The sequence below is a fragment of the Gossypium hirsutum genome, chromosome A09 (assembly GCF_007990345.1).
Source record: "Gossypium hirsutum isolate 1008001.06 chromosome A09, Gossypium_hirsutum_v2.1, whole genome shotgun sequence".
Taxonomy (NCBI): domain Eukaryota; kingdom Viridiplantae; phylum Streptophyta; class Magnoliopsida; order Malvales; family Malvaceae; genus Gossypium; species Gossypium hirsutum.
The window spans coordinates 80,790,046-80,814,720 of record NC_053432.1 but is presented as its reverse complement, the minus strand read 5'-3'; the positions used below and the strand labels follow the sequence as shown (position 1 = coordinate 80,814,720).

At 33.0% G+C, this 24,675-nt stretch overlaps 4 protein-coding genes across 8 annotated transcripts; 2 read left to right on the top strand and 2 right to left on the bottom strand.

The window, feature by feature from the left end:
• The first annotated feature begins 660 nt into the window (after positions 1 to 660).
• On the top strand, positions 661 to 7,410 carry LOC107942320 (uncharacterized protein sll0005). The gene is made up of 13 exons (XM_041077108.1): positions 661 to 1,104; positions 1,874 to 2,023; positions 2,315 to 2,485; positions 2,654 to 2,797; positions 3,373 to 3,478; positions 3,618 to 3,766; positions 3,895 to 4,020; positions 4,205 to 4,348; positions 5,076 to 5,163; positions 5,398 to 5,771; positions 6,168 to 6,491; positions 6,712 to 6,942; positions 7,066 to 7,410. The coding sequence occupies exons 1-13, from the start codon at positions 871 to 873 to the stop codon at positions 7,198 to 7,200; spliced, it is 2,376 nt and encodes a 791-aa protein (XP_040933042.1). The 5' UTR covers positions 661 to 870; the 3' UTR covers positions 7,201 to 7,410.
• A 916-nt stretch (positions 7,411 to 8,326) lies between these two features.
• Positions 8,327 to 12,157, bottom strand: LOC107942321 (ubiquinone biosynthesis monooxygenase COQ6, mitochondrial). Of its 4 annotated transcripts, none has more exons than XM_041077106.1 (11): positions 11,954 to 12,157; positions 11,680 to 11,755; positions 11,468 to 11,603; positions 11,182 to 11,257; positions 10,800 to 10,943; positions 10,358 to 10,416; positions 10,110 to 10,177; positions 9,973 to 10,024; positions 9,537 to 9,728; positions 8,831 to 9,430; positions 8,327 to 8,747 (listed from the first exon to the last, which is right to left on the bottom strand). In XM_041077106.1, the coding sequence occupies exons 2-11, from the start codon at positions 11,685 to 11,687 to the stop codon at positions 8,532 to 8,534; spliced, it is 1,551 nt and encodes a 516-aa protein (XP_040933040.1). In that variant the 5' UTR covers positions 11,688 to 11,755; positions 11,954 to 12,157; the 3' UTR covers positions 8,327 to 8,531. The 4 variants fall into 4 exon arrangements, with proteins under 4 accessions (XP_040933040.1, XP_040933041.1, XP_016731463.1 ...); XM_041077107.1 differs by having other exon boundaries at positions 11,468 to 11,582; XM_016875974.2 differs by having other exon boundaries at positions 9,555 to 9,728; positions 11,954 to 12,103.
• Positions 12,158 to 15,019: 2,862 nt separating this feature from the next.
• LOC107942313 (uncharacterized) lies at positions 15,020 to 16,101 on the top strand. 2 transcript variants are annotated; one of them, XM_016875964.2, is made up of 2 exons: positions 15,020 to 15,731; positions 15,878 to 16,101. In XM_016875964.2, exons 1-2 carry the CDS (start codon positions 15,475 to 15,477, stop codon positions 15,879 to 15,881), a joined length of 261 nt encoding a protein of 86 aa, XP_016731453.1. In that variant the 5' UTR covers positions 15,020 to 15,474; the 3' UTR covers positions 15,882 to 16,101. The 2 variants fall into 2 exon arrangements, with proteins under 2 accessions (XP_016731453.1, XP_016731452.1); XM_016875963.2 differs by having other exon boundaries at positions 15,027 to 15,731; positions 15,870 to 16,101.
• A 1,977-nt stretch (positions 16,102 to 18,078) lies between these two features.
• On the bottom strand, positions 18,079 to 22,794 carry LOC107942318 (uncharacterized). The gene is made up of 3 exons (XM_016875968.2): positions 22,160 to 22,794; positions 20,217 to 21,941; positions 18,079 to 18,654 (listed from the first exon to the last, which is right to left on the bottom strand). Exons 2-3 carry the CDS (start codon positions 21,825 to 21,827, stop codon positions 18,313 to 18,315), a joined length of 1,953 nt encoding a protein of 650 aa, XP_016731457.2. The 5' UTR covers positions 21,828 to 21,941; positions 22,160 to 22,794; the 3' UTR covers positions 18,079 to 18,312.
• Between the last annotated feature and the right edge of the window lie 1,881 nt (positions 22,795 to 24,675).

The following is a 24,675-nucleotide window of genomic DNA, read 5'->3' as shown; positions in this document are numbered from 1 at the left end:
CCCTTTTAGTAATAGTACAAATATTTAAGTGCATATAAATGTTGCTAATTAAGACATAATAACATTTTTCGCTTCTAACTTCAAAAATAATTATTTTAGTTTTCTATTTAATTTTCTGTTTTTTTATAGCTTTTAAATTTATATTTTTTTATTAAATTACATAAAATGGTTGAAAAAGTTAATATTTTTTATTTTCTTGATGTAACGCATTACTATATAGTTAACAAGTCCATATTTAATTGATTTTTTAAAACTTAATTTATTTAAAAATTTAAAAAATTATTTTTAAAATTATTAACAATACATATTTTTAGTATTTTTAAAATTTTAAAAAATAATTAAATGCTGACATGTCATCTATACAATAATTCACATATATGTCATATCAGTAAAGTTAACAAATATTAATTTTTCAATCTATTTTAGATAAATTTAATAAAAATACAGATTTAAAGATTAAAAGAAATGAAAAATTAATTAGAGGGCTAAAATAATTTTTTTATAAGGTTAGAGGGAAAAAAAATTATTATGTCATTAAATAATAATAAAAAGAGAAAACGATTTACCCCACTACCTCTAGACACTCGCCCGCGGGAAACCAACGGTTAATATTTTAGAGATAATAATATTTTAGAAAATATTAAATAATGGCCTTTCCTTGCTCCAGCTTTTGCCACGTTTTCCTCCGACGGCCAGGCCCTCATTCGTTCCACCTAAACACAAAAACAAAAAAAAGCGTTAAAATGCACTCTTTTTTCTGTTTTCCACTCGAAATTCCTCAGATTCAGAAATCAGAACTATCTTCCTCTCTCTCTCTAAAATTCGTTGTGTTTCTCTCTCTAGAAAGAAGTTTCCATCGTCAATTCCGCCATGGACGCAGCAGCGCCGCCGTGGCTCGTCTACTGCGGTGTCGATCCCGTCCGTTTCTCTTCCCCGCGCTCTAACAGAGTATCTATTCGTACTCGAACCAGACCGGTTCTCGCTGTAGCAACCGACCCTAAACCTACTCGTAAGACTCCGTCTCAGTCCTCTCCTTCAAACAACAACGTCAACGGCTCCTCCAAGTCCTCCTTATCTAAAAAGTCCGTGAACGGAGTTTCTACGGTAAAAAATAAAAAACCAATTCTTATTTTTATTGGAAATAGTTTTTTTTTTGGTGAAATGAGATTTGATTTCACGTGGTCAACTTTAGTCTGGTTGCTGAGACAGCAATGAAAAATGAAAAGAAAAATTAAGTATTATTTATTTATTTATTGTGAATACCATTGTGTAACTATTGGTCGGTCGGTTCAGTCGAAAACATCGTTAATCGAATTAATTGAATTGTTACTTTATATTATGAATAATCCGCCCGAATTATAAAAAGTTTAGCGGTAGCCAACCACAATTATTTTGATAATTAATCCAACTCTACCATCAATGAATTAAAATTACGTTTTAATTCTTTTTAGTAAGTATAATAATCTAATACATATTTATCAGTTAAACATGTATCCCTACAAAAGCACATTTATAATAAGTTAAAAACTTCTACATATAAAACTTAATAAATCTAATAAAGATTATAAATATAACGTTTTATATATATTTTTTGGGCAATTTTGTTATTTTTTTTAAATTTCTATTCAAATTAAGTGAGAACCAAAATTTTTAAAAAGTTTATACCATAATCCATATTAATTAATTTAGCTCAAATTAATTTGGTCGGTGGTTCATTTGGTTTTTTACTGAATTATGCACACGGAAGAGTTTATGTTATATATTAATTACTAATGAGTATAAAACTTTTAAATTTTTGAATTGCTGATTTTGCTTTTGGTCAATGTTTTAGTGTTCTTTTACTTATTTGCTTTGGTGATAATTGAGCTACCAGAGGATGGGAGACGTTTCACAGGAAATAAAAAGAGTGAGAGCACAAATGGAAGAAAATGAAGATTTGGCTATACTAATGAGAGGACTTCGTGGCCAAAATTTACGGGATTCACAGTTTGCTGATGACAATATTCAGCTTCGGTTGGTTGAGGTAAAAATACAGTTATTGTAGCATATATCTGTCATGTTTGAATTCTAGACTTCTAATCTACTTTTATTCTCTCAGCTTGATGTTTTAGTACAGGGGACAACTCATTTCATTTTCGGAAAGTGAAATGTTTTGAAAGCTTTTGAAAAGTTTAATGCCATTAGGGCTGGTTTAGTGATGCTATAGCCGACACCATTTACTGGGCTTGCAATTTCTAGCTAGTGTGCCATTTCTTTATTTTGCTATGCCCAAATTTTTGGTTGGTCAAGCATAAATCATTTTCTCGTTACATAGGTTGATGAAAGCAGTGAGTTCTTACCTTTGGCATATGATCCGGCTAGCATCTCAGCATACTGGGGGAAACGGCCTCATGCTGTTGCAACTCGTATCATACAGTTACTATCTGTTGCTGGGGGTTTCCTCTCACGCTTGGCTATGGATGTGGTAAACAAGAAGGTCAAAGAGGTGAACACACAATTCTCTATCACCTTCGTTGCAACTCGTATCATACAGTTACTATCTGTTGCAACTCGTTAAAGTTTTTGAGCTTCCCTTGCTGTTTGTGTGTGTTTGTTAGCATCTAAATGCACGCATAAATTTTCATGTTCAAATTTGTTTCTGTTTTATTAACAGAATGAAGTGGCTAGAGCTATTGAATTAAGGGAAATTGTTACCTCTTTGGGCCCAGCGTATATAAAGCTTGGGCAAGCATTGAGCATTCGACCGGATATACTTTCTCCTGTTGCCATGATGGAGCTGCAAAAGCTTTGTGATAAGGTAGAATTATCACTTTGGCATTTCTTCATATTGAATCAGTTCTTTTCTTCTTCTTCTTCTTCTATGGCTCAAACGTTTTCCAAAAAAATAACTTATTAGGAGTAGAGAGTTTTAGTTCTTACATTTAGACCAATTATAGGTGAGATGGATAATGTGATAACAAGTCCACCACTTAGTTCTGATGACTGTTTTTAGATATTGTTGTCTTGGGATGAACTCCTCTATAGTCTTCAATCTCAGAAATACCTCTACTAGATGGCAGACTTGTTGCACCCATAATGTCTACCCTTTTTGATAGAATTCAAATGTGAGATGCAATTTATTTATTTGTTTGTTTGCTTTTTGTTCCAATACCATATCAGTTTGCAGACCAATGGATTTTAGGAAATTGAAATGTTTCTCAATTATCACATGATAGGGATTTTAATTCGAAAGGTTATTTTTTCCTCCAAAAATGCTGACAACATTCCATAACTTGGATATTGCTAGTTAGCATTAGTATATTTTCTATACTTCTTTAAGGGGGTATGGTAAGTCTATTATTATAACTGACTTTTCTTTGCTCATATGCAAAGGTTCCTTCATTTCCAGATGACATAGCAATGGCTCTTATTGAAGAGGAACTTGGTCAGCCATGGCAAGAAATCTACTCTGAACTTTCCTCTTCGCCAATAGCTGCTGGTAATCTCAGCTTGAATATATGTTGCATGTGTAAATATATACGTACTTCTTTATTTATTTTATAGAGATAATTTTACTAGTTTTTACGTGCTATTCCAACTATAAATACTTGAAACAATGTGTGGATACCTATGGACAGCATCTCTTGGACAAGTGTATAAAGGACGCTTGAAAGAGAATGGAGATCTGGTTGCTGTCAAAGTGCAGAGGCCTTTTGTTCTTGAGACAGTGACTGTTGATTTGTTCATCATAAGAAACTTGGGTTTGGTGCTCCGAAAGTTTCCTCAGGTATATAATGTATCTGTTTACGTTTAGCTTTTTGCCAAACTTTTTCCTTCTTATAAAGAGGCCTCTACATTCTGTAGCTGTAATATTGATACTTTTCCATGATTGCTTGCTTTCCCTTACCATTCCAGATCTCCATAGATGTGGTTGGATTGGTTGATGAATGGGCTGCACGATTCTTTGAGGAGCTAGATTATATTAACGAGGGTGAAAATGGACAACTCTTTTCTGAAATGATGCGTAAGGACCTTCCACAGGTTAGTATGGTATTTTTTTGAACACATTACTTTCTAATGTCTGCTGAAGTGGCTCCTGATTTTGGAGAAACTAGTCTGATTATGTAATTCTGACTAAAAGAAGTTATTTCTTCAAGTTGTTCTTTTTAGTTAGTTTCTTAAGAATGTTTAGTGAAACCAATAGGTTGACTATTTTTGTTTTCAGGTTGTTATACCAAGGACTTATCAGAAATACACATCAAGGAAGGTTCTTACTACAGAGTGGATCGAAGGAGAGAAGCTATCACAAAGTACAGAAAGTGATGTTGGTGAATTGGTCAATGTTGGAGTGATATGCTACCTAAAGCAGGTAATATACTACGTTATTCTTGTCATCCTAGTTTATGTTTAGGGGACAGATGGGTCAAATAAGAAACTTGGTTTTCATGTCAGTCTTTCCTGGGTGCATCTATGTTATTTGTTACTTTTTTTGGTTAATTAGCTTTAAAATTGGATTTGTTGCCTTAGCCAGTCAAACATTGATGCTTCAACTTATTGATGATAAGGAGGATAAATGCGAGAGATGGTGGCAACAGTTTCATTTTCTCAGAGTGGTGGTATTGTTATTTATTCCTGCTTTAATTTCAAAAACACTAGCCAATTCCTTAGACGTTTAATCCTATCCTGTACATTTAGGAACTTGTAGCACTCTAATTGTAGTTCTAATATTCGCTTTCGTTTAGCTAGTTATATTGAGATAAGAGAAGGAACCTCTCATGTGTGTGTGTATATATATATATAAATATATGAAAAAGAAGGCTGGTTTTAACTTTCCTTTTCTGTTTGAATGTCCTGAAGCTGAATATCAAATGGCAAGGGGTAGTTGTCTGTGTTTCATAAATGTTAATATTGGCGTTGTTTCTGCATTAGCATCAATAACCATTACTCAAATATGTCTTCATCTTCCTTTCTGCACTTATCAGTTGTTTGTGTACTTATAGTTACTACTAAACAGTGGTATAAATTTCAGTGTTCTACATCAGACAAACTCCTAAGTTTATTATCTAATCTGTGTGGCTTACCCATTTTGATTTCAGTTGCTTGATACCGGGTTTTTCCATGCTGACCCACATCCTGGGAATTTGATCCGTACTCCTGATGGAAAGCTAGCCATACTCGACTTTGGTAAGAATTTTTGCTTAAAGATTTTTTGTCAACATGTTTAATGGCATCACATAGATTTACTTCTTTGGGGAGAGATTGATATGTGGTTGTCCTCCAATAATTGTCTAGTATTTCTCTTTACAAACTATTGATATCATGTTGATTGTGGTTATAAATGCTAAATTTTTACTATGATAATACCTTATTGATCTAGGCTTTATTTTTAGAGTTTGAAGTTTACTTATGCTGTAACAGGTCTCGTGACAAAATTAACTGATGACCAGAAGTATGGAATGATTGAAGCAATTGCTCATCTTATCCACCGGGACTATCCAGAAATAGTTAAGGATTTTGTTAAACTTGATTTCATTCCTGAGGGGGTTAATTTAGAGCCAATCTTGCCCGTTCTGGCAAAGGTTTTTGATCAAGCACTTGAGGGTGGGGGTGCAAAAAACATCAACTTTCAGGACCTGGCATCAGATTTGGCGCAGATAACATTTGATTATCCATTTAGGATACCTCCTTATTTTGCTCTTATAATTAGGGCAATTGGGGTGTTGGAAGGAATAGCTTTAGTGGGGAATCCTGATTTTGCTATCGTGGATGAGGCCTATCCTTATATTGCACAGGTATGAATATTCTGTTTTTGCTAATTCTGTTTTGAAAATAAATTGATTTATAAGTGTAAGGATAATGTGAAATATGCACTGACTATTGTTATTTTGAATTTCTGATGACTAAATAGTTAATTGCTTGATTCATTAGTTTTATTTTATTAAATTATGATAGCCGAAGAGTGCTTCAAGGATACCATGTTTCTTTTGATGTAACAAATCAATGTTATTAAGTACAATTCTTAAGGTTGTCTAAGGATCGATGTGGCTAACCAATCATCAAAGTATAGGATCAAGATGAAAGAGTGCACAAACATTTGTATCATTGCTGTTGTGCTTTGTCTTACTAAGTGGTCAATGTTTTTCTGATCATAACGTTTACCATTTCCTTGTATTATTTTCTATTGTCAGAGACTGCTCACTGATGAATCCCCGCGGCTAAGGAATGCTTTGCGTTATACAATATACGGGAAATCAGGTGTTTTTGATGCTGAAAGATTCATTGATGTGATGCAAGCCTTTGAGAATTTCATAACTGCAGCAAAAAGTGGAGGTGGGGAGAATTTGAATGGGGATATGGCAGAACTAGGTCTTCTACAAAGGCAAGCAGATATTTCCTTCCCTAGATTTCTACCAAGTGAATCTCAATCAAAGCAACCTGTTCAAACAAGAGCGGCCTTAGGATTTCTACTGTCTGAGAAGGGAAATTTTTTCCGAGAATTTCTTCTTGATGAGGTAATTTCTGATCTTATATTCAGAAGGGAAAAAAAAAATTTGGTTATAATCATTTTCTTTGAGAAAGTTGCACGCTTGTGTTACTTTACCTAGTTCCTTCTTGTTTCTCTTTTGGTCTTCGGTTATATAATTGCTTTACCTTTTGAGCATCGATTATTTATGACATTTTGGTGTGAGGTTGCTTAAATATCGAACTAATGTTTCTGGGTTTGCTAAGCAGATTGTGAAGGGCATTGATGCACTTAGCAGGGAACAGTTGGTTCAAATAATGTCAGTGTTGGGAGTAAGAAATGCTGCCCCAGTGTTTAGCTTGGTTCCAACAGTTGGACCCTTCAAACCAGCAGGACTTTTGCCTTCAATAACCGAGGAAGACAGAGTTATACTGAATAATGTCCAAAAAATTCTCGAATTCTTAACAGCGGGAAGTGCAATATCAACGTCGTCAAGTCAGGTACTCCAAAGTTGGCAGTTTTCACAAATCGAAACCATTTAAGAGCAAACTTATCTCTTTTAGCGATTATTATACATTCTTCATGTCTCATTAATTGCTTTTCATTTTGTTAAACATCAACAGGGTGTAAATGTTGCTCAGGTTATCCAGGAATTGCTTCCAGTGTTGCCAGGCATATCTGCCAGGGTTCTTCCTGAGTTGATTAGCCGGTTATCGTCTCGTGTGTTAGCACGTTTAATCCGGGATACATTTTTGTAAGCATTTTTAACGTAACTACCTCTTCAATTGTGTATATGCTTGTATAGCAGATGTTGATATTATATAAAATGCAATATATAACAATTTATATGTCTTTGACATTTAGATATGGAATACAGCAACATATATACCCAAAATTTTGTTGTATGGATATTTGTATGAGACCCTGGTTCACCTTAATGTTAAATACGAATCCTATTTCAAGTTTCATATTTTTGGTTTCATCTTTTTTTAATGAGACATGGTTCATCAACAGTATAATTTCTGTTTGTCAAGATTTTTATTTTCATTTCTTAAATGAATTGGAGTCCAGCAAAGCACGTTTTTAGCTAATTTAATACATTGTTTAAAATGCGATTTGACTGTAATATATCCCATTTATTTATGCCGTAATTATTCATCTTTGTTTGTTTCAAGTTATTGTTAAATGATTAACATGTTTATTTTATTTAAACTAAGGAATACGAATTCACATGGTTTTTAAATAAATCACAGTTGAACACCATTTTTATTTTTAATGTACATAAATTAAACATCAACAAGTCAGTCAGGTTTCAATCTAGGAAGAAGTCAATGGTTAAAATTGAATTATAAAATTTTAAAGCATTGTATTATAATTTTATTCTTATATTAATTTATTAAAATTTTATTAATTTACGGGAGGTAAATTATAGATTTACCTTTATATTAATTTTAATTTTTAACGACAAATTTTTTTTATTTTGATCATAATTAAGGAGTATCAATAAAAATAATTAATTAATCATAAAATATGACTCAAAAAAGGTAAATAATTAGTCATAAAATAAAATAAAAAATATTTTGATCGAAATTAAAGAGTATCAAAAAAGTAAATAATTAATCATAAAATATATCTTAAAAAAGGTAAATAACTATTCATAATTCATAAGTAGGGGATCAAACCACCACCAACATAATCAAAGAATAAAGTAAGCATCACGGAAAGCGCCGTCTGCTTTCATCTTTTTACCATTTCAATACAAAAATCGAACACTTTGATTCCCCCCATTAAATTCTTTTTATCTAACAAACGAAATCAAGTTCATACTATAATTCTTTAATACAAATTGAAAATAATGAAAATTTATATTTTTTCAAAAACTACTTAAATCAAAATATACTTGAATTTTACTTGTTCAATAACCGAGCTGTTTAATGTAATTCGTCCCATATCAAAGTTAAATTTTACAATTATTCGTAACAGCTTTGCTGAAAACAATTCACTCCTGTACAAGGTAAAGATGCAATAAAAAATAAAAATAAAAACTCTAAACCTAATTTATCAGTGATTATTTTGATGAAGGTCTTCTTTAGGCAAATAGTGGCAATCTCATCTCCCCCGAGGCATACGAGATGATGCTCTTTTTAAGTGGTGAAATATGGTGAGCCCCATGAAATGCAGCAGCTCTTAAAATGTTCAATGGACCAAAATCAACTGAGTATGCCTTTTGAAAACCATCCAGTACTGCCATCATCATCACATTCGCTGGTTTTCGATCCGCTTCGTATTTCTTCAGTAGTGATACCTGAAACAGTTTAAAACACCACAATTTAAGGATCCACGATTCTTTCTTGAAAGAAAGAGGGCAATGATTTGTTTTATAGGTACCTCCCCGATGTCCGTTCCTACTGCAATGCCCTCAGAAATGACACTGGAAAGAGTAGATGCATCTCCAAAACCCAAATTTACTCCTTGGCCTGCCAAAGGATGTACAGTGTGAGCTGCATCGCCAATTAGAGCAACGCGCTTTGACGCATAGTCATTGGCATGCCTTAAGGATAATGGGAAAGCCATTCTTTCAGAGGCCAATTTGACTACTTTTGGTGGGATTTCAAAGCAATCATTAGCAGACTTGGAGATACCTCCTTTAAGCCAAGAAAATAAGTCTGAACTACCCAATATGCTTGGTGTAGGATGAGGACCATAACCATAATCCAGAGCATGATTTACAGCTTTCAGAAAGTTATCTTCGGTTATTGATTTAAACTCTGATGACTCTTTCGGGCTCATAGTCCAAACGATATTGCTAAACTTATCACCTATTGGCAGAAGAGCAAGCGGACCAGAAGGTAGAAACCTCTGCCAGGCACAATGGTTTTCTACATCATGTTCAACTGTACATATGATGGCATTCTGTGAGTAGTTCCATCCTGTTGTTCTGAATCCTGCTAACTCCCTAACTCGTGATTTGCCCCCATCTGCTCCTACCTGAGATACATCTCATGTAACTTGCACCAATTTTATGAATGAAAAATGTCATCTGAAATATCTCAAGACATCCTATTATATTCAAAACGAGCAATATAACTCATACAGGTGCAAGTTCAATTACCACCAACTTTGCGTATAGGCTATTCCCATCCTCCAGTTCTAACTTTGCTAAACGCCCATGAGTAAACAATGCTGTCATTGATAACGTGCTGTCAACTTCCGAGGATGAAGAATTTGGTAGTATAGACATTGAATTCAATCTTGATGGGTATATTTTCTTTGGCAAAACTGTTTCCTGAAAATATTTAATTTACCTAGGTTCAATTGTGAACGTAAAACATGACCATAGAAGAAAATAAACTGCACATTTTTACAATATTATTAGTGGGAATTTCCTACAAAAAAATTCAAAATAAAGGGGACAATTTTTTTGTCATTGAAGCAGAAAGAGGGCCAAATAACTGTTCAAAGGATAAATGATAAGAAAAAAGACTTCAAGTGAGAATAATTAAGCTAAAGGTTTTATGACAAATCAATACCTGCACACGTGACAGCAGAGAACTAAGTAGCACCTTATTTTCCACAACGCACCTAATGTTGTATCAATAACCAGCACATAGGCATTAGCATGTAAAGATAATAACAACTGCCTCTTTGGTTTAAAGCAGGCACTTACCCGAGTACTTCTTTGTCTGCATCCCTAGCATTGTATTTTGCATAACTTAAACCAGTATAGTCCCAAACCTATAATAGGTATAATGAATCTGTTAGTAATTTTTTTTAATTGAATACATTATAGGTGCCATTTAAAATCAACAATGTCCAAGGAAATAGGACACAGTTCTTATTTCAACAAAGACAATGAATAAGATGGCATAACAAAAAAGACATCATCTGCAAAAGATCAAATATAAGAGCCAGCACCTGCATCTTATCAAAGTAGGCATGTCGATGCTGCTCAACAAATTGCCAAGCACCAATATCTGCAATATATGCTACTACTGTTACTGAGAGCAAATAAACATGACAAACAAGCATGGGAAATAAAGGGAAAAAGTCAACTAGTCAAAGCAATGCTTAATAATCAATTAGGCAAACATTTTCCCTTTCTAGCATGCTTACCTTACAGATGGAGGGTCTAAAGATAATAGTGATAGTCCTAAAACAATCAGCTTTCATTTAAAAAATCATGGCTAACATCATAATCTTATAGTTTTTTACTAAAACACAACCAATATCTAACTTTCTACTTTAAATTACATTTTTCAATATTTTGAAGATACTAGCATACAACTATTTCTTGATTTTCCCAAAATGGTCACAACAACATAAGGATTAAAGTTGTCTAATACAGTCTGTTTGTTACCTTTAAAGAAAGATATAGTCGCAGGCGTTATTGTACTGACCCTTGGGTCAGGGAGGTCTTCTTTCTTAATGAAGTGTTTTCTCCCCAAAGCCGGATTGCTATCGATGATGGCAACATTCAAGTGTCTTGTTAACGGTCTACTAGCTGCAAATTAACATGATAGTACAAAAACTAAAACATTTCATCATCTCAATAACATGCTCCGTAAGATTACAAGTTCTAATTACACATGTTTACAAGTGTCACTAGCATCTATGTGTTATCACAATAGTGATGCCTATGGATGAATGCTTACACATTTGCAAAATTGATGAACCATATCTATAGTACAATATAAATTGAATAAAATAAGAAGACGGGCAAATACAAATAATTTAGCCACCTAAGGAACAAGCGAGGGCCAGGCCAACCATGCCACCTCCAACAATTGCAATGTCATATTGTTTAGCTTCACTCCCCTAAAATGTTAAAAAAAAAAAAACTTAATCCAATATTTTACACCAATTTATATAACTAATTATAAAACAAATTAAAAAGAGAAAAAACCTATAAGAACTATCAAAAGAACAATTAGCTATATTTAAATTCAAAATACCAATAAAACATGAAATAAAACCAGAAACTACAGGAAGCAAATATAATTAAACAAAAATTTTAAAAAAAATTACTTTTTCAGGGTTTCCAGCATTTTGGCTAGATAATAGTGGGGCAGCATCATTAGAAAATGGCCTCCAAGGAATTCTCAATCTATAAACATCTGAGCCAGCTTTTGTTGCAAAAATCCTATTATTATAGCAGATAATCCTTCATTAAAAGCTAAATAAGCACCGAAAAATATCTTAATTCACGAAAAGAAAAGGTACCAGAAAGGAATTCGCACCTGTTCATTGTTGAAATGCTGCTGTGAACTTGTTGAGATCTTTTTTCTTTTGTTAAATGATACAAAAATCTCTCTCCTTTAGGACATGCAAGAAAAAGGAAGTGTTTATACTGAATTAAATTTCAGGTTTTGTATTTTTTTCAAAGTCAAGACCAAAATTAGTCATTCATTTTTCCTTTCTCTTCCATTTATTTTCCTTACTTTTCTAAGCAATCAAACAAAAACTAAATACAATCATTAACACGGAGTTGAAAATGATGATTCAAGAACCGACCTGATGGATTAGGTTTGGCTTCAAAAGATTTGAAAGTTCGATTGAAATACTGAGTAGCTTCACTCGAGTCGACTCGACTCTGTCTCCCTCCCGACTCGCTGCTTAGCTCAAATCTCCCTCTCCCAAGTACGATGTGGAAAGTGTTAAAAAGCCAGCCTTCTAGACCCAACCAGTCGTTACTGTCTAACGGGCCGACCGTTCCGATTTGCCTGGGCCGAGTCTTGGAGCTTTAGTTGTGATCTTTTTACCTTATTAAGATCTTGAGTTGTGTGTGAAATGTTTTATTTTATTTTTTATTTTTACTTTCATGTAAAAGATGTTCGGAGTTTTTGACTACCAACAAAGATATATTTTAAAATGATTCGCTCGATTGGATTGAGAGTTGTACAGTGGCTAGAGAGTTTCACTTAACATAACTTTTTGATGTTTAATGCCATAAAAGTGGCTAAATATATAAGAATGTGAGATATGTCTATAAAAAATTTGTTGCTTATAAAAGTTAAAAAGTTTTTATATGAAAATTTGGGTGTGCTTAGAGAGGTTACATGTCCGTTAAGGTTCAATGTTCCTAAATACTTGTACTAAATATGGTGAAAACTTCTAATTTAGTGAGTTGTATTTGAGAAGATATAAACTCAAAACAATGAGTTGTACTAGAGGAGGTGTAAGCTCGAAAGGTAGAAGTTGTATTTGAGAAGGTGTAAACTTAAATTTTTATACTTGAGAATGTGTAAACTCAAAATTTAGAAAGTTATACTTAAGAAGGTGTAAGCTAAATATTTAGCTACACTTGAGAAGGTATATGCTCAATACTTAGAGAGCTATTTATGTAATATTTATCCTTATGAAACTTGAGAAATATGTTGATAAATTTTTAATATATTGATTGCATATTTTGCTAGGGTGTGCTTGAAAAGACCAAGTCCGACCATAAACTATTACTAGCAAGACTAACTGTGAGCTGTTCCCAACAAAATATGCTAAGCAATGTTTATCCCTACGAAGCTTGGGGAGAAACATCAATTATTTTTAATAATATAATCTTACCTTTTTGTCAAGGTATGCTTGAAAAATTTTGTGGTTACCGTACATGAACATACTTTAGGTCGTGCGAAACTTATTCATGAGGAACTTGAGAAAATGTCAATAATTATTTATAATATAATCATACCTTTTGTCAGGGTATGCTTAAAAAAATTGATTATTATTATGTTTATCAACAAAGTTCGTCACATGATGCTTTAAGTTATGTGAAATTTATTCTAATTTTAAGAAAATTTTTGTAAAACTTCATTTGTTTGATTAACATTCACCACATCAATTATTAATACAAAAAATGAGAAATGGTCGTTATAAGTGATTCATTTGGTGAACTGAGAGGCACTGATTAATCGGAACGGTTAAGTACGAAGAGTAGAAAGGGGGGCTTAGGAAAGAAGAGTTTTCTATAATCTAATCTTTCCTATCTTTAGCCAAAGAATCCTTTTGTTGAGGAGAAAGAGGTGAAATTTACTTGAATGCCCCTGTCTAAGATAATTGTATAGGAGATGAATATTTTTATGTATAATAAATAATTTAAGAAAAATATAAAAAAACATTATATAACTTTATTTTAATAAAAAAAAACTCTAATTACCTAATCAATTTCACCTTACTATTATTTATTAATAATATGATTTATTAAAAATGCAAAAATTTAACATCGTGGATGTATTCAAACAAACCTTTTTATATACAAATAAATAAATTAAAAAGATAAAAGAGTTTATAAACACATCAATCAAACCTCCTAATCCTACCATCTCTCACTAAACTATTGCTTCTTGGTGTTGCAATTTCCTAAGGTCTGAAAACAGGCACCTAAACTCTATAGAAGAAGCGAATAGAGGGATTGTGAACAAACCCTTTAATACAATCATGTCCTTGCTGCTTTTTTTTTTTTCTTTCTATAATAATGTTCTTAAAACTGTTACTTATTTTATCTCTTTACTACTTATTGATTGCAGTCTCTCGTGCCATGAATGAAGCAAAAAAACAAAACGAGAAAGCAAATATATATATATAGAATGAAAGATTAGATGCCTATCTCAAACTTAAACTACAACGAAACAATGACTACATATTCCACCCCACACAAACAGTCAAAAGTTTGGGTGTGGGGGTGATGACCACTCCTATCTTTCTTTCTTCTTTTTTTCTCTTCACCCCATTTTCACCTCACTAATGAGTGCTGATGGCAAAAAGGAAAAGAAAACAAGTGGGGAGAGCTGTTATATCATAACATAATTGCACCTGTTTTTCTTTCAATAAAATTGTGTAATCGATTATTTCAAAAAGATTAAAGGATCTAAATTTGGTAATTATTATTGCATTGGGTTTAATTTTTTTGGGTTAAGTCTGTTTTTTAAATTAGTAATTGTTCTTATATTAGGATTTAAATTAGGCAATTGTTTTTATATTGAGTCCTGAACTTGTTAATTGTTTCTATATTGAGGCATGAGCTTTAACGTTTTCAATGAAATATTAGAGACCAACTTAAAAAAAATAGACCCTAATACGGGAACAATTGTCAAGCTTAAGAATCAACTTAGACAAAAAAAATTGAGATCCAATGTGTGGGAACAATTTCCAAGTGCAAGAGTTAACTTCAAGAAAAAAAAATTCAGGTCTCAATACGAAAATAATTGTCAAATTTAAACCTTATAATTTAACCCTATCAAAAACTTAAATGGATAGAAAATTATTTAATTATTATGTTTAACTATCAATATATTTTGTATGTGTAAAATGAATGAATGATTAATGAATTTACTTATAGATTCAAAGGTAAAAGAAAAATGAGTAATGAATAATTTTGTGAAAAATATTTTATAAGAAAACTCAATAACTCTATAATCATTCAAAATTCAAAATAGTTTAGGCTCTATATTAACACATTAAGGTCTAGAGTTCAAATATCGACAACCACGTTCTCTACACCTACCAAAGAAAAAAAATCTTAAATTAAAATTATAAAAAATAAAAATAAAAATCGGCCACATCTTGTTATTCCTATCCCACTATCTTCTATGTAAAGCAAAGTTACACTAATACATCATATGTATGCCTTCTATATTTATAGCTTAAGTTGTTCCTCCACCATTCTTATTTGGTATTCTTAGATCAAAGAGACATAAGAAACCAACCACGGTTTTCATGGTCTTACGTGGTTTGATCAATAAGAAAGAAGCAAATACATATGTATATGTATAAGCTCGCTCGGGCCGGCTAACATTTAGGGTTTAGGGTTTTCATGGTGATCAACAAGTAAGAAGCAAATATATACACAAGCTTTGTTGGGATTAGGGCTTGCACTCCTGGCGGCGTCGGCGCAGAACCGGTGCACTGCTTTAGTCTGCTCTTGCTATGTGCCGTCGAGGAATTCGAGTAGCAAAGAAGAAGAGATTATTAGCAATAGAAGCAGCAGCAGTAGCAACATCAAGAAGAGGACTAGTTTGGGAAAGAACATTAAAGATGGGGTCATGGAAGAAGCAGCTGGTAATAATAACAATCATGATGAATTACAGTTAAGCATCGACAAGATCAGCAATGGCGGTGGGACTAATGTCTCCCACATTGAACCAAACCCAACTCTCAAGAGTAATCTGAAGAAAACAACTACAGCAGCAGCAGATGATAATGATGGAGAGGGTGAGTTAATGAAGACTGAAAGGAGGAAAGTAAGTTGGCCAGATGCTCATGGAAAAGATATTGCACATGTTCGAGAGTTTGAGCCAAGGTAAAAGGCCTTGTTATTTAAGATACTTGTGTTTGATGAATCCCAAGCTTGTTTACAATAAATTTCACTTTGCTTGTAATATGATGAGTAAATCAACCAATTTCAATATATTTCTGACATGGTTTTCTATTGTGAAAGTGTGTCAGATGATGGGGAGCTGGAAGGGGTTAGGAGGTCTTGCGTTTGTGTCATTCAATGAAGCAACATTCCCCTTGTAGGTAAAAAAGTCCTCCTTCAACATGATCTTCGCAATGATCTTTATGATATAATGTTGGATGAGAAAATTGTATACATGATTTACATACATGAATCTTGCACTGTTTAGTGCCTATTCATTGTTAGCCAAATGAATCGAAGTCCAATTTCTCCACATCTCAGTGTATAATTCAATTAATAGTTCATATAATAGATGTATGTATGACGCGTTGGAGTTAACAATGACCCAAAGTGATTTGTTAATTGTTAATTAAGGGAGGAATGCATGAAAGAAATGATGTTTGATGCTTAATTAGTGCCCACATTAACAAAGTGCCTTCATTGTGCAATCAATGTCTATAAATCTGAAGCATGGGGAGAAGAGGAAGAGGGTCCCCCACCCACTTCTCTAGTTTTTTTTTTTTGGGGGGGGGGGTGGTGTTTGTGGGGGTTGTTAAATTTTGAGTGTTCCCTTATGCCTTACCCTCAAAGCACAACAAAACCAAATATTGGTCATAATTGTTGCACAACTGGGTGAATATATATGTTTCTTCCTTTTCTTTTTAGGTGCCTGTTGTGTCATTTTATTGTTTCATTTTAAAAAACTTTTGTATTCAAGTTTATTTAACATATATGCGGATTTAGTAAGAGATATTATTCTTTAAAGAAATGCTATATTCATTTTCGATATTCATTTTTTAATTCTAAAATATGTGTTATTAAATAATTTTTATGCACTTTCATAATGAAAATAATGATGAAATGTGTTTAAAAATATACGAGAGAATCACTACCTACCAAAAAAATGATAAATCATTTCAAAAACTTCCATTTATTTGCATAAAAAATCTTCAATCAATCAATAAATTTCTTCATAATCTTGAGCAAATGCATGTGAAATTAAAATTTGCTCAAAATTTTCCTATGTCTATTAGTCATATTGGGCTTTAACTAAATCTAAAGTCAAACTAAGTCAATCTCCTAGACGGGAAGTTACAAGCTCTCCTTATGTTGTTTTTTTTTTTCATCAACAAAATTTAAATCCAAAACTTTAATTAAAAACCTGGAACTTGTTGACACTCCAAGAAAGGTGGTAATGGGTAACTTGACATTATCATGGAGTTTGCAGATCTTTAAGCGTGTAGGACCCCGAAAAGGCAAAGTTAATTGAAAACTTTGGTCATTACCAGAATCATGGCATAAATGCACACGCCTCTACAGCAACAAAAGGAAAAAAGCATCATGGCTAAGATGCTTTAAAATTGATTTGAATTGTTTGTTATCTCACTTTACTTTTTTGTAAAGAAAATTAATATTAAACTAATTAACATGTCTTAATATTAAACTAATTAACATGTCTTTCACACAACACACTTGGATGGCTAAATTATCCACAAGACAGCATATAATAAAATTCCCATGCTTTTCATCATAATTAGAACTTGGAACAGTTAAACATGATAGAACCTTGCTTTGCCATAGATTCCACTCAGTTTAGGAAAATCATCTCAAAAGAATATAATATAAGCCACATTCTAAGTATAAAGTCAAATAGGGACATTTAACCATGTTCGTCCATGTTATTGTAGTGGTGATACATATTGATTTTAAAATAAAAATAATATCAATAATGTATGGTTCAATTTTATTACTAATAATATAGGTGCATATTGGATTCAAGTTTTTTTTAAAAAATTTTAAATTAATTTTGAATATTTTTATTTATTTTTCAAAATTATATTAAAGATTATATTATCATTAAATTAAATTATTTAGCTTAATTAATAAAAATTTAAATTATATTAAGATGATCTTGAACAGCTTCATCGCATAGACAAATAGGAAGAAAATTGAAAAACACAAACAAGCCTTGGTAGTTAATAAGCCCACAATAACGCTGATAAAAATATTGAACTTAGAACAATAATAGTGGTTTATGCATGATGATTGATGAAGAGTTTAGTACTTCTTAATCTCCAATGTTCTATGTTCACAACCCTATGATATTATATTTACAATTTTACATTTTCATATAAATATATTATAAAATAATCCAAAATTTACTATAATGTTTTAATATTATATTGACTTTTATATATAACAATAAAAACGACTTACAGGATCAATAAAATCCTGATATCCAAAATATATATAACGAACTTCTGCTGCCATTTCTGTCAGTATTCAAAAGGCAAGTCGCTTCACAAGTAATGATGTAAATCAGTAAATCCAAAGACCACCACCAAAATGCTAACCAAATGCTGTGTGTAAAATGTAAGAATCACGTTCTATTTTTTTTTGTTCTTTTTCATTCATTAATTGAAACACTTTTTTTTTAGGTTTAATGAAAAACTAATTCCTATTCAGTTATCTGCTCTTCTCAGTCTCACTTCAAATGGTTCTGACTCTTACCTTTCTTTGATTTGCTCTTCTCTTGCATCTTCTTTTTCTTTGCTTCAGCTGTGATCCATGTATAATCTTGGGGTATTGCAAATGGATCTTGAAGATTTTCTATCTTGTTGTGGCTATGATTGGATGAGCTCGGCCGATGATACGGTGCCTTTATCCACTGAAACCAGGATGAACCTGTCACATGTGTCACTGCAGGGCTTTCTCGCCCAACACTGGGGCTTGAAGGGGGTGTAGAGAACTCGTCCACTGGCTGTAGTTCTTCAAACTTGGTGAAAGAAACCAATACCCTGATTGTTGGAACCACTGGGATTGCAACCTAAGTGCAACAATGAGCATTTCTTAGTACAATGCTAAAATAATGTAATTGATGAGACAACATAAACCATGTTCATGCATTTCGTTTAGCGCTGAGCCAAAACAACTACATTAACACCTATCACCAGCACACATTCGAACAAGAGAACAAGAATATAACCCTCTAAATATATGGAATAAATTCAAAACACACCCCTCACGTTCGAATAATGTAGGTGATTAGCATGTCTTGAGGATACTCCACTCTTATAATGCAAATGATCTTTTCAAAATACCAATAAATAACTTCCAAATTCCAAATTAAATATTTTCTACAACGAGCAACAAGATAGAACTCCTTACACATATCACAAACAGAACTAATCATCAAAAACTTTTCCATAAAACTAGTCCAACTCCTACTCTAGGAGTACTTTGTAGTGTCCTAATTCATATAAATACATACATATATATATGAGCTACAATCATGTTAGAAACCAAGCACACCATCAATCAGACAGAGTATTTGACTTAAAATCGAAACAACTAGGTAATCTAGACAAAACAAAGTTTCCGGAATTAACACCAAATAAGAGACTGCCGCTTTTAAATGCCAGGAAAAATGTATAGGAATAGAAAGTAACAGCATAGACAAAAACGGACTGCAAATGTCGAGCCTACAGCGAAGGGCAATCCCATGAACATATGATTTCCATTTCAGGAAACCTATATGGACGAGTCCCTCCTATAACTCAATCACTAGATGTCAAACTTGGAACTGATTGCAAAACATGTCAAAGCTTTCAATGATATGCAACTTTTAGTTGGAAGAAAACATAAAAATAGGAGCTTCAAAATCCTTAAGAGATGTTGCTAGGTAGACAAAACCAACTACATGTCCTTTTGGTTTGATACAGGTTATTTTCTTGGACTTCCAGATCATTAATGGATAACGATGGCAATGGGTGGCATTCTTTTTGCTTAGCCACCATTCCTATTTTTTCTCTTTTATCTTTTGCAGAGAGCCCCAAAACCGAGGAATGAGTTCGGTACATTGGCACCATTGAAACGAAAGAATGTATCCGTATCTCCATCAATAGATGAAGGGAAGAACTGAATCTTATACCAGGCACAAAGATGCCAAAATCCTAATCTTAAACTCTACTAAAGTCAAGTATAAGCCCAATGTGGGTTCTAATAGTGTAAGATTAAATGGATTCTAACATCTCAATTTAGAAAAGCAGCTATTTCTCCCAATAACTCACTAACAGCTCTATCTAATGGAGCACAAATTTCGAGAAATCAGCAAGCCTCAAAGTATCAAGCAGAAATTCATATACAATTGACTAGGTGACCACTCTGACATTAAAAAAAAATCTATATTTTAAAAACCACATCTCTCTGTAGGGAAATGCCTTCCCATGATTATCTAGGAGCGAGACCAGCCGATCATTAGAGAAAACAATACATATAAATATATACGGTCATTAAGAAATGTGCATTATTAGAATGAACAAAAATCCAAACAATAAAGGCAAATAATGTTAAAGCAAAAGGCACATAAAGTTTATAAAAGGAACATACCTTGACAGGGAAGGTTCCAGCTGGAAGCTTTGTAGTGAGCAGTTCCCTTAACCGACGAATTGCCTTAACTTTATTTGCAAGAATGTCTAGCAATGGCAGGAGTTCTTCAGTTTGCAGCGGGAAGTTTGGAGAAAGCCAAAGAACAGGCCTCAACCCTTTCTTATACTCATTCTCCCGACCAATCTCCTTGCGCCGATTACCACTTTCTGAACTAGTGGAAGTTGTTCGTGAATCTCTTGTCCTCCGATGATCATCCCTTGCCACAATCTCCACAGAATGCCTACCAGGTTTTATCTGATTCCCAGATGGAGAGTCTCCAAGCAAGTCGCTCACCTTCTCATCTACAGAAAGAGAACTTCTAGGTGGCACAATCTTCCTCTGCGCTTCATGCTTCGGCTCCCGTTTCCTCCATCCACCAAACCATCCTTTCTTCTCCTGCTTAGTCTCTACACTTTTATAACCATTGGTCTCTTCGATAGGGATTTCCCTGGACTCATAACAACTATGGCGATGACCAATAATGCCATCCCCGTTCTCATTGGATATTTCTGAAGAATCCAACTTAAGAGCAACTTCAAGTTGTCTCCTTTCATCTTCTGTCAAGATCTCATCAAGCTCCTCACTTTCTGTTTCATTTCCATTGGAAGCTGCAAAGAACTCATCATCAGTCATGGCACCAGGCACCCTCCTAGATTTGATGCTAACAACAACATTGTGCATATCGTACACCTTAGCCTTCCAAGCACCCACCATTTCAGTTTTCTCTTGTCTCCTCCATGTTACTTGTGGCAAAAGAACTGCCTGTGTCACATCTATACCAGGCCTGAATATATTAGTTTGAGACATTGCAGCCACTTCTTGTCGAACCTCTTCATCAGTTGCTAGAGAACCAGCACCATCGAAAGCATTTATCACCTCTCTATCCTTATGAGAGATCATACATAGTGATCCAGGAGGAACCTTCCCGTCCTCGGAACCATCACCAAGGAAAAGAATACTCTGATCTGAACGTTGAATTCTGAATCCGTCAAATCCAGCCAAAGTCATATCAGCTCTCAGATTTGCACCCCTCTTCCAAATCTTATATGTATCCGAAGGAGCAATCCTGGAAATGAAAGGTATCACGGAACTCTCAAAATGGAATGTGATTTCCATGTAAAAGTCTCTCATCCTTCGCATAGTTCCCACCAAGCGAGGCAACCTCCTACACCATTTTGCCCATGCCAATGGCGGGTAATGCCGAACAATAATCATAGCAATAGCTTCTTCCCGATTACAAATCGCTTCTTGGAGTGCACTCCATCCTTGTTCATTTTGCAAACTCCAATCAGCACCAGCACACATAAGCATTTCGGTTGCAGTTTCATCGCCAAGCTTAACAGCTAAGTGAAGAGGAGTATCCCTGTTAGGAGCATCGCGCCAATCAATCACGGCAGAGATCGCATCAGCCTTCTCTTCCTCAGCCAATGAGGCTGCTTCAGTTTGAATCTCAGTCGGATTCCCAAGATGTGGGAGCGCCGCGAGTATCCTCTTAAGACCAGCATAATCCTTTGTAGCAACAGCCTTGTGCACAGCACTATGTGCATACTTAGAAACATCAATACCCGCCATATCCCCAAGATTAAGCTTCCAATTAATACCCAATTTCAATCATTCAACATTAGAACACTCAATTTCAACTCAAAGTCCCCTAACAATGGAAGCACATAAGTACACCAATCCACCCTACAAACCAACAGATTCACACAAAAATTAAAAGAGTAAAAAAACAATTCACAACTTCTTTTCACTAGAACGAGCAGTAAATCGTAATTTCAGCCAAAAACCAATCAAACCCAAATCAAATTCCATCGTAAATGCAGTGTTGGACAGTTATCATAACTACGATAAACAAAAAGAATCATTGGGGATGACACGTAATGGAGATCCAAAAAAATTCTCACCTGCTTCTTTCTTTCTTCCTTTTTTTTTCTGAGCAACCAAACAATGCTCCCCAAAATAGAAGGAAGATATTTTCAAGCACTCAACCCTATCAAAAACACCTCCATTTCTCTTTCTCTCTTACTACTCTTCAAAGTATAAAAAAAGAAAAAAGAAAAAAAAGGAAAGAACCTTGTGATCCAATCCAGATCAGACAAACCGAAGAACATGCACGCGGGTGTTTCAAACAATAAATAATAATAATTAAAAAAAACAGGTGGTGAATCTGGTAAAAGGAGTTAAGGAAAAAAAATGATGTGCAAAGAATCAAAGTAAAGAATAACTACACAAGAAAGTAAACAAAATCCCACCTATCAAGAAAACCCAACAACAAAAATGAAGCTTTTCTAAAACCAAAAGAGTCAAAATAACTGAAAAGGAGAAGACCCAAAGTTAAAGAAAAGGTGATGTTTTGAAATTGGGATTTTTCATTTTTGTGGAAGAGATTGGAATTTTAGGCTTCTTAAAGGGTTTGTCTTTTAAATTTATTTTATTAATTTTTTCCTTTTTAAGGATGATAAGAACAAGAAGAGTCAAAGGAAAATTGCATGTGAACCAGGAAAAGAGGAGAACTTTGCTTTCTTGTTACCATATTTGTATGTTATTATTTCTTGTTTCGAAAATTATAATAAATAAAAATTAAAGATGGAATTAAATGATTGGTTAGCAGGAAAATAATTAATTTTATTTGTTTAAAAAGGGTTAATTAATAATGATTTTAGGTACAGCCTTTCAAATACTTCCAAATTGCCTCCAGCTCCCAACTGCATTGGAGGGCCACTGCTATTCCCATTTAGGGAATGCCAACGGCCCCAAGCGTAGGGTTCCACCGCTTTCGGCCTATCTTCATTTATCCTACATCAATTCCACGCTCTCTCTTCAAGTTTAAATTTTGATTTAAGATTCGAAATTTTAATTTTTATACGAATATGAATAAAACTAATTAAAATTTTAAATTTTAAATCAAGTTAAATTTAAATAAATATAGATTTTATTAATATTACATAAACACTTCTAATATTCACTTTATAAGATTATTTATGAGACATTTATAAATTATTATTCGTGTTTTTAAATTTTAAAACAAATTAATTAAATCATCAAAATATTAAAATTATATTTTAATCAAAATATTTAGATTCAACATTAAAAATACAAATATTCAGTGTAAATTCATTCACAAACATTTTCGATTTTAAATTTATAATTTAACCCAAATTATATATTTTTAAAATAAGAACTCTATTTGTTTTTCTTTTATTATTATAGTAGGGAAAATGTCAAACATAATAATCAATAGAAAGATATCTAATTAATTGATGAGGAATTCACCCAATAATTACACATATCATAAATTTGTCCATCGCTCCAGTAAAACAAATTAATTCTTACTATTATAAAGTAAATTTATCTATGAGTTAGGTTACTCAATCCGAATATCCCTTGAAAAATTAGAAAGTTTAGATAAAAAATATAAGCTCGAAAATAAGTTTGGGTATAAATAAAGTTTGTTTAGAAAGTGAGTTGGGCCTCGAGTAAGAATTTTTTAGCTCAAGCTTAGCTCGGTCCAAATTTACAAAAAGAAAAGTTATTTTGTCACTGTATTGCTACCATTCCACAATTGTGTTATATTATTTTGTTGTCATTATTTGGATATTGTAAAACTCCTATTTCATTGTTAATTTTACTACTATTTTAAAGGTATTTGTTTGTTAAGTTGCACTTATCTTAGTGTTATTTAAGTATAAAGACTTTTTTTAATTTATTTTCAATTTGTCGAGAAATATTTATTTTAATGTTTTTAGTGTTTTTGATGTATTATATTTTTAAAATTGTTTATATAAAAATTTTAATATCAGTGGGGCAGACCGAGCTGAGTCCTAATTTTAGAATTTTTATCCAGTCCGGGCTTGACTAAAATTTTAAGCACATTTTCCAGGTCAGGGCAAACTTGAACCTATCAAATGGTCCTGAAATTTTGTTAGAAACTGACCCAACCCATGAACATCTCTATTATAAAATGACTCATTAGTAAAATATCATTAATTTAATGGCTGAATTAACAAAAAATGATTTTTTTATAAATCAAATAATTGTACACATAGTTAATTGCATAAGGAAGCTGTAGTTAAGGTCTTACTATACTTCATATTAGTTTTTTGAATTTTTATGAATTTGCTATAACTTTTCTCAAATTCGATTTTTTATAATTTTAAAATTTTTTGTTGACATAACATATGAGATAAAATAATTTCATGTTAGTATGAAATAAATGTGGATTATTATGCTAAAATCATTACAAACTTAAGGGGCGTTTGATTTGACAAATGTAACATTACAACCTGTAATGTTACATTTCAGAATGAGATTATGGTGTTTGGATTAAACATTCCATTCATCCTACAAACTCACGTTGTGACCATCCCGTAATATAGAGTGTAATCTCATCACGACAAATTCCTTAGATAATCTTAGATTA